Consider the following 9,666-nt stretch of genomic DNA (forward strand, 5'->3'; position numbering starts at 1 on the left):
ATGAGCACCTGGATGAACGAAGCCTCGGTCCCCAACCATAATGGCAACGGCTTCCCTCACATGAACGATCCCAATGCCGCCGGAGCCATGATGGATCCCTCTGCCTTCATGGGCAACCCGGCCCATTTCAACCCGGCCCAGTTCGCCAATCCCCAGCAGGCGCAGCAAGCCCAGCAGCACCAGGTCCAGCAACAGCAGCAGCAGATGGCTGCCATGCAAAATGGCCAGATGCGCAACGCTTCGCCATCGTCTTTCCAGAATCCCGCCTATCAAACAAACCAAGTGATCCCCTCGAAACGACCCCGTCCTCGCGAAGACAGCCTCGCCGGCTCACCGCGACAAAATCCGGGCATGCTGCCGACGTCGCGCTCCGAGACGCCCCAGACCTTCCCCGGTTATCAAGGCGCCATGTCTCAACAAGGTCAAAGTCAGCCATCGCCGTATCCTCATCTCCAGAATGGCTCCGCGAATGCGACGCCATCCCCGATAATGGCAAACCAGTTGAGGCCCGGTAGCGTTCCTCAAAGGGTCGCGACCGCGTCACCTCATCCATTCTCGCCCGGCGCGCAACAGTTTGCTCCCCAAGCATCGCCGAATCCATCCGAACATGGTACGCCTCAACCGAATCACTACATGCAGAACCCGAACATGCCCCCGGGCTTCAATCCCAACTTCACGCCGACGCAACAGTCCCCGGCGAGACCCTCTCCTAATCCGAACGCGATGGCAGGAGGGATGATGCCCCAGCAAATGGGACAGATGCCACAACACATGGGACAGATGCCGAATCAGATGCTGCCGCCCAACATGCAGCCACGAAATGCGATGGAACAGCAACAAATGGCCGCGTACCAGGCCCGTCTTCAAAAACAGTTACAGCAAGGCAATATCCAGGGCATGCAAAATATGCAGAATATGCAGAACATGCAAAACATGCAGAATATGCAGATGGCGGCTCAGATGCAGGCCCAGAGCATGGCTCAGGGTCGTGGCATGATGCCCAAGCAGCCTATGCCAATGCCGAACGGCCAGATGCCCCCAGGCGCGATGCGTCCTCAGCAGCAACCGCAGCAGCAGCGCCCGATGCCCCGAACCGATCCCGACCAGTTTATGAAGAGTCTCACAACGTTCATGACGGCTAAAGGCCTTCAGTTTGACCCGAACCCTGCCATCGGAAACCGTCCGGTTAGTTTGTTGACGCTTTTCCAAGCTGTTCAAGCCAAAGGTGGATATAAACCTACCACTGCTGGCAACCAATGGCCAAACGTCTCCAATCAAATCGGATTTCACCCCGGACAAATACCTCAGGCGCCTCACATGATGAAGGAGATTTACGAAAGGAACTTGCTGAGGTTTGAAGAGGCTTGGCATGCTCAGACAAATAGGCAACGTATGATGCAACAACAGCAGCAGGGCATGCCCAACCAGCCCATGCCTGGTCAGCAACCTCAGGGAACTCCAACCAAGCAGATGTCTCCCCAAGGCCAGATGCCCCAGCAACAGATGATGCCGCAAGGCCAGCCGAACATGCTTCCGCAAGCCCAGACTCCCGTTAAGCAAGGGTCGTTCAGTGGTCAGCCTCCTGCTGTGAATGGTTTCCAGACTCCTCAACCGCCAGGACAACAGACACCAGCAAACGTGCCGCCAGGCCATGCGCGTAACAGCCTGTCGCGAAGCGTCGAGCCGACGCCTGGTCATCCCAACTTCCCCGCAGCGTCTCCCGCCTCCGTAAAGGGCGGTGGTATGCCGATGCCCGCCCCTCCCGTTATGGAACAGAACCCAATGGCTGCTTCGATCAAGCCCCGCATGCTGCGTCTCGCTCAAGAATCCGACGAGTACACTCCAAGTGCCCGACCGTTGGAGGCTTATGGTGGGATCAACGTTCGCGCTTTCGATCTGAAGGGGTTAGAGCTCCAGGCGTTGAAACCCGATATTCCGCCGCCATATGAGCTTGGCTACGTGGACTTGCACGCCCTTACCCGCAGCTTGGAGTCTGGTATCCACGGTGAGGTTCGCCTCGCATTGGACACCTTGGCAACGGTGACGGCAACCCAACATCAGGCCCTGCATATCCATCTGAAGTACTGCGAGGAGCTTATTGAAGCTTTGCTAGAGTGTGCGGAGGAACAGTTGGATTTTCTGGTGGAAAACACGGAAGAGTTGTCGTCGGATATCCAGCTTACACCGTACGAGGACGTTGCACGTGCATCCTGGACCGAGAAGATGGGCGTCAAGGAGTTGCCGAAGTTCGGGTCGCCAGAGTACGAGCTTGACCGAGCCGTTGATCGTTTCTCCTGTGTCATCACGATTCTTCGTAATCTGTCCTTCCCGGAGGCTGCCAACGAGAATCACATGGTGCTTGGCGACGAGCTCGTCATCAAATTCCTGTGCGCCACCATTCGATACTTGGGCACGCGCAGCATGCTTTTCCGAACGAACGCAAACACTCTCGAGTTCATGAAGGATGCCATCATCCTGCTGTCCAACATCGCGGGTGCGGTCGAGATTCCCGGTCGCGAACAAGCTCTGTGCTTGCTGCATTTCCTTCTGGCCTTCGCTCCCGCACCTGGCCCGACGGTGGTAGAAGATAAGATGTACTTCCCTCCTTACCAGCCTGGTGTCCACACCTACACCTTCCACGCCGTGGATGCGTTGGCCAGGTTCCTGGCAAGAGATGAGCCGAATCGCACGCATTACAAGACGATTTTTGCGATGGACGCTAGTAGCAATCCACCATTCGACCTACTGACACGGGCATTTGCGCTTTCGACGACCGTCATCCCCATCCAGACACCTGAGTCTGCTGTGGCACATGTGGAGGCCCCGGAAAAGTTTTTCAGACTGATCGAGGACCGCAAGCCCTGGCTCATGCAGGGTCTTCTGGCTGCCGATATTATCGCATCCCTTGCGCCGGGTCACGAGACGGGTATCGCGAAGGCGTGGCTCACAAGCGGAAATGGATTCGCACAGAGCTTGTACCACTTTGTGCAGGTACTCGGCGCCCAGTTCGAGCAGCCATGGCAGACGCGAAACGGCCAAGGCGATCCCGCTGGTCGAGATAATGGGCTGGTATACATTGCCACCTGCGGCATTTCAACGCTGCGGCGGTTGGCCGAAAAGGCTCGGGACCCTAACGATCCCAAGTCTAGCCTTCCTGCCGACGTGTTGCCGTCAGAGGAGTCCGTCTTCAAGATGATGCTCATGCGGTCACCCGAGTGGACCAAGGATGGTGTGATCAAGAACCTATCGACGTACGCAGCGTTGGATTGATAGACTTTCTGGTGTTACGACTTTTAGGATTGTGCATGGCATAGAAACGGAGTCGGGGAGTGCGTTTTGTTTGGGGGAGCTTCACTGATACCAGATGGACCCTGAGTGGGAGGGTTTATCCAAGCCTTGTGTTGCCATGGGACAGGCACACATCCTGCGGTGGTGTGGATCGTGTATAAGAGTGTAACTAAAAAAAGAGAAGGAATTTGATGGGAGTTTATTGGGGGCTTGGAGCGAGGATGCTTGACGGGAGCCATTCTTTCATAGGTGTACAAATGACGCGACAATGCAAGAATACCTCCACTATTGTCACATTGTGAGACTACCTGTCGAGATTCAATACTCTTCCTGAACGCATGTAGTCATACGGTTGTGGGATATTTTATCATGAATTCCCTCTCCCGCCTGAGTGGGTTACAATACATTTGTCCTTCAGTCTAGCTCACTACGGTACTTCTCGGCCCAGATGTGCCAGCGACGGCCCAGCATTTCTTGCTTTTTTGTCTTCCGCCAGTATGCTACAACGATTGATATACAAGCTGCAGCGCAGCCTCGTCACGCTATTCCCAGGCCTCATGCCTTGACCTCCGTTGGTGTCGTCTTGGCGATCTTCGGGTTGCCGAATGTGGTTGCGAGAAACTCCTTGATTTCTGTCGTGTGATGGCCCTGGTATGCAAGTCAGCGCATGCCCCATGTTTTCATAATTTCACCACGGCGATTGGGATCTACGGACCTTGATCTCAACGTGCTGTGTTACGGGGTTGATTCTGAAGTTCTCCTTGGGAACCTTGAGCGCTGCGGACACGTCTGTGATCAGGGCCTTGCGGTCGCCCTCGATCTTCTTGATAACTGTGCGCTTGCTGGATCCGGCGGCCTTGTCGTCCCTGTAGACGGGGAAGGAGTTGGAGGCCGTCAGGTTGATCAGGTACGGTTTTGAGACGGGTGTCGCTGTGGAGGAGAATCGGACGGTGGGGAGAATGGCGGATCTGGGGAGGAAGGTAGCTGGCCTGGCGAAGGCCGTTCTGAGAGTTGTGCAGTTCATATTTGCGGCAGGGCGAGCGGATCGGTGCCGGAAGGAGGGTTGTCGTCGTTGTCGTGGAGGGGTCCTTGGCTGGCCGTCGACAACAGCTTCAGCATTAGAGGTTTCCGGCGAAGGGATTCGCGCCGGTTGAAGCTCGGCACAATCCACGTCCCTGGTCCGTGTCCCCCATCCTGCCTTACCTAATCAGGGACCTCACGGGAGGAAGAAGACGCACGGTCCAGGTCTGAGTGAATTAGGCGGCCCGGCAAAACCACGGCACGCCGCAAAACCCCCCACCAATTCTTGCCTTTGGCGAAAATGGCCAAAACTCTTCTGAGCCTGCCCCTCAGCCGGAGAAAACAAATCTGAGCAAAAAATAACGTGCGACTTGCGAAAGGACGGCCGAACCGCGACACCTCCCTCCCCCCGCCTCCGACCACGATCCCGACGACGTCACTCGTCTTCCGCACCGATTTGTCCATCTTCCCTCAACCGAACCCGAAACACCCCTCACAAACAATCTTGCCCATCATGGAGGAAGTCTACGCCGCCCTCGACGGCGAGAGCATCCTGCCCAAGCTCGCGTCCCAGCTGTCCCGCCACCTGGTCTTCCCCCTGATCGAGTTCGAGGCCGGCCGCGCCGAGGAGAAGGGCGACGACGACAAGGCGCGCAAGATCCTCGCCGGCAAGATCAAGCTGCTCGAGGACACCAACATGGCCGACTACGTCGCCCAGCTCTACCAGGACCTCAACGGCGGTAGCGAGCCCCCCGCCGAGTACACCAAGAAGCGCAACGAGGTCATTGCCCAGCTTGAGAAGTACGAGGCCGACACGGCCAAGATCTCGGAGCTTCTGACCCGTGAGGACGTCGTCGGCGCGCTGCGCAGCGACAAGGTTGCCAACTTGGAGTTCCTTAAGAAGGACCACGATGTGAGTTTGTTTCTGGTCTGTGCCGACGGAAATCAGTAAGCTGACACACGCTTTTCAGGTCACCATCGAGATGGTCAACGCCCTCTACGAGTTCGGCCAGTTCCAGTTCCGCTGCGGCAACTACGGCGCCGCCGCCGAGCTCCTCTACCAGTTCCGCGTCCTCTCCACCGACAACGACCGCGTCTCCTCGGCCACCTGGGGTAAGCTCGCCTCCGAGATCCTCACGACCAACTGGGACGCCTCCGTCGAGGAGATCCTCAAGGTCAAGGAGGGCATCGACTCCAAGCTCTACAACAACCCGCGCGCGCAGCTCGACCACCGCACCATGCTCGTCCACTGGGCGCTCTTCCCCCTCTTCAACCACGACGGCGCCCGCGAGGCCGTCCTCGACCTCTTCTTCTCCGCCGCCTATATCAACACCATCCAGACCTCGTGCCCCTGGGTCCTGCGCTACCTCATCGCCGCCGTCATCACCGGCCGCTCCCGCTCCCGCAACTCCTCCCTGCACCAGAAGCAGATGAAGGACGTCATCCGCTACGTCCGCCAGGAGGCCTACGAGTACAGCGACCCCATCACCGAGTTCGTCTCGGCGCTGTACGTCGCGCACGACTTCAACGCCGCCCGCGAGGCCCTGCGCAAGGCCGAGGAGGTCTGCCGCGCCGACTTCTTCCTCATGAGCTCCTCCGACGCGTTCGTGGACGCCGCGCGCCACCTCATCTGCGAGAGCTACTGCAAGATCTTCAGCCGCATGAACATCCGCGACCTGTCCGCCAAGCTCGGCCTCAACCCCGACGACGGCGAGAAGTGGATCGTCAACCTCATCCGCGAGACCCGCCTCGACGCCAAGATCGACAGCCAGGAGGGCACCGTCATCATGAACCACCCGCCCAACAACGTCTACCAGCAGGTCATTGAGAAGACCAAGGGCGGCTTCTTCAGGACCCAGGTCCTCACCGCCGCGGTGTCCAAGTCTTGAGAGGCAGGCGTGTGGTTGTGTAAAAAGGATACGGTTGGGATAATGAATGAAACTCTACAAAGGGGGGAGGATATAGGTGGGGGAAGAGAAGAACTACTACGATGCAAACAAAAAGGAAAGGATGCCAGGCCAGGTTCTTCTTTTTTTAACGATAGACCGCATGCAAAGAAGCCAACCGAGCCCGGCCGGAGAGGTAGGGGGCAACTAGCTTCATGGATTGAGTAAGGCTGGCTTGTCTCGTGGTTTGAAGCAAAAGATATTTGTCCCCCCCGAAAGGCTTCTTTTTGCATTGGCACGGCGTTTTCAGGGCAAAAACGGGGTATCTTTTTACTCTTTATCCTAAAGGGGGTCAGCAGCAGCAGCAGCTACGAAATGGGCAGTGGGGAGGCAGGAAAGGGGAAGGTGCGTTCCTCGCTTGCCCTTTTGCTGCTTTATGGAAATGTTTACAGTTATGAAGTTTCTTCTGTCTTGTGATGTGAACTATTTAAATGTGCCCATGGGAGAGGAGTTGTTCCGCAACCCAGAATCCATTCGCCATCGCGAGTTTCCATGGCTAGCAGCGTTTTACCGCCTTGTGTGGGTTGCAAGCTGCATCTTCCGGCTTTGAGTTGTTGCGACTCCTGCGAGGCCCGGTGATCCTCTCACATAGTATGGTGTATTGGACTCTGAATAATCGGAGGTAAGTACTAATGACGAACGATGACCTACATGCCCATCCTCAGCCTGCTTGTGTGTTGTTGTCGACTCGGGATTGAAGCTCAAATGGAGAACGAATCTCCAACACATAGTCAAAGCACTCATTTGCTCTCCGTTGCCGCTTAAACTTTCGAGAGTCCCCTAGACCGAGACTTTATACCCCATCCGGCCCTGTGTCTAAGCTCCATATGCTGAAGTATAAAACAGAAGCTATCTAGCCTCGGAGTTATGGTGGTTCGAGGCGGCAATGCGCACGACGCTTGGCTTTTGGATGCTATCGAATTGAGGCAGGCAGTTTCGATGCTGATTCAGTCGGGCTTTCGCATGGTCTGCCGCAAGGTAATTTACCTACGTGATGCGCTGGTTTTCTCAGCTCACTGGGGCTATGATTACGGATATCCAGGTATGAATAAGATCATGACCTGGCTGGACGAGAGAACGCTTTAGGTCTTGCTGCTGGTTGGAGAGATATCATTATTGAGAGGGCAGCGTGTCTGATAGACATCTCGAAGATTTAGAACCTTGCGGTTGGGCCGTTCTCGAAGAACTGGGACGCATTGTCCCTTGGACTGTGTAGCATGCCGCCTACTGCCATCTCTCTTAAATAGTCTTAATATGCCTCAGTACAGGAAGTGCAGGTTTCCTCTCGAAGCCAAAGGCTACTTGTTATATAAAACTCTGCGTCTGGGTATATTTCAAACTGCAGAATCAAAGAATCAAGGAATCAAGGACAATGGGTAGTGGGTGATTCATCTTATCCCCAGCCGTGGCAAGCTTCAGCTGACGTTGACTGTGAAGCTGGAAACCAGGCTGAGGTCCCACCGCGACTCGCATTGTACCAAACATTGGTCCATAGGAGCCTGAGAGGATTGACCAGGTCACGCAGGTGGTTCAGCAAGATGGTGCCACTGATCATGTGCTTGGAGTTGGACTTTTCGCGCAGGAGCAGGTTGACATTACATGTGATGACATGATGCAAGCTACACACAACACACACGTATCCAGACCACATCATCCTCTATGTCAAAAAACATCATCTTCTATTCTCAGTAGATCCATCCTGAATACCCCGAAAGCAACATAGACGATGAAGAACACCCATAAGAGTTCTGATAAAGAGTTCTGATAAACGCCCGTTTGCTGTCATTCCTCTATGGCGCCACGTCCAGTTCATCCCCGGTTACGAGCGACACTGGGAGCGCATGATCTTCGACGAAGCCCATGACGGGAAGAAGCTCAACGGACGGTCTGATGACGACCGAAACACCAGCTGTTATACTGTCTCCAGACTCAACGCAATCTGATCAGAAGATTCATTATCTTGATTCCAAAGGGGTAAAGTGGTGCAGCTCATCTTATATATAGACAACAGTGTGGGTGTATGTCGACGACCACTCACTAATAGCCACTCACCAAGAGGTATACCCTCGTCGGCCGCAATTCGTTGGCTGTAAGTGATGATCTGCAGAGGATGTGGCATGTTCTCACGTGGTTCACTACGAGGCAACCTGAATTGCGATGGTCATTGCTTTATGCCTGAAGTGGAGGCCCACGACTCTCAAGTTTGGCTCTGGTGTATTTTGGGACGAATATCCACACAGCGAGTAAGAGAGATGGCGAACTTGTGCTTCTGGTCGTTGGAGCTTTCTTCGCCCTATCTGACGTCGTTGACTTCGGGCTGGAGCTCGGATGGACAGTACAGAATACAGTCCGTTGATACCAATTCTTTCGCTCCAGGTGTTCAATTGCGGCATGAGGTTGTGATGCTTTCCAATTTAGGGATCCCTTTTATATCGCAGCTGGCTGCGATTGAAGGCCCCTCCGTGACGTATAAAGCGCATCCTGAAAATCATCGTTACGTTGAGAAGTCACGCATAATGCAGCTGAACCCGGAATCAAGCAAATGACTCGAGGATCCAACAAGGTTCTATGCTAATAGTGGCTCAAACCCTGTCTCAGTCGGTCAACCAAGATGGTATAAGGTACACCCAGCCCCTTGCCTCTCTGCTGCGAACAACCTGCTACTTTGGGTATTTGACATGAATATGGCGACGAATATGTTGGACGAGAGGAAGCCTTCACTGTTGTGTTTGTAACTACGGTCTGTAGAGTTTCCATCAGAGTTTTCTTGGTTTAGATGCCCCAGATACTCAGTTCGCCATCAATCCTGTCCCAGCTTCAATCAATTCTGTGCATAATATCAATGTTGGTTTTAGCGTCGTTGGCCTCCTTAAATCGTCTTGACACGCCCCAGAGCTGGAAGTACAGGTTTGTTCGCAGATGAAAAGGTCTGTAGAGATATAAGGCCGGTGCCCTGAGGGAGATCGGAATCTTAATCAACAGAAAGATAGTTCTTTTTCCAGGAGATGGCGGGATGGCGATAGTAAGCTGTCTGCGGTCATATCCTTGGACGTGGATGTGATGTTTTGGTGAGACGTTCTCCTGAGATCCAGAGGCGGGATGAGAACGTTTTCTATTGTTGATGGGGTATTTCGGGGGGACTTGGGATGGAACGACGCGTGGAAGACAAGGATGACGGCCGGCAAAGTAAGGCTGTTCGTGTGAATTATCCTGCAATACATGCCTCTGCTCCAAGTTTCGATGATAAGGGCTTCATCATGAACGAGCAAAGACGTCGAGCAACACGTACATTGTGGTGAGGATTCCAAGATCAGATGGCGGGACTCTATTTTAATGACCGCGAAATATGCAACGGGTTTGGTAATTTTTGACGACGACGATGGCCCTTGAGGATTATGGAATTAGATATCGA

At 54.5% G+C, this 9,666-nt stretch overlaps 3 protein-coding genes across 3 annotated transcripts; 2 read left to right on the forward strand and 1 right to left on the reverse strand.

The window, feature by feature from the left end:
• sol1-0 (SWI/SNF chromatin-remodeling complex subunit sol1) lies at positions 1–3,270 on the forward strand (the record flags this gene model as incomplete). The annotated part of the gene is made up of 1 exon (XM_066153036.1): positions 1–3,270. The coding sequence occupies one exon, from the start codon at positions 1–3 to the stop codon at positions 3,268–3,270; it is 3,270 nt and encodes a 1,089-aa protein (XP_066007577.1).
• Positions 3,271–3,843: 573 nt separating this feature from the next.
• Positions 3,844–4,312, reverse strand: CGGC5_v014112 (mitochondrial 54S ribosomal protein mL49; the record flags this gene model as incomplete). The annotated part of the gene is made up of 2 exons (XM_032024922.1): positions 3,844–3,936; positions 4,004–4,312. The coding sequence occupies 2 exons, from the start codon at positions 4,310–4,312 to the stop codon at positions 3,844–3,846; spliced, it is 402 nt and encodes a 133-aa protein (XP_031878491.1).
• Positions 4,313–4,822: 510 nt separating this feature from the next.
• On the forward strand, positions 4,823–6,197 carry int-6 (Eukaryotic translation initiation factor 3 subunit E; the record flags this gene model as incomplete). Its single annotated transcript, XM_032024923.1, has 2 exons — positions 4,823–5,221; positions 5,280–6,197. The coding sequence occupies 2 exons, from the start codon at positions 4,823–4,825 to the stop codon at positions 6,195–6,197; spliced, it is 1,317 nt and encodes a 438-aa protein (XP_031878496.1).
• Positions 6,198–9,666: the final 3,469 nt, after the last annotated feature.

Source organism: Colletotrichum fructicola, assembly GCF_000319635.2.
Source record: "Colletotrichum fructicola Nara gc5 chromosome Unknown KSG_Nara_v1_contig08, whole genome shotgun sequence".
NCBI classification, from domain to species: Eukaryota; Fungi; Ascomycota; class Sordariomycetes; order Glomerellales; family Glomerellaceae; genus Colletotrichum; species Colletotrichum fructicola.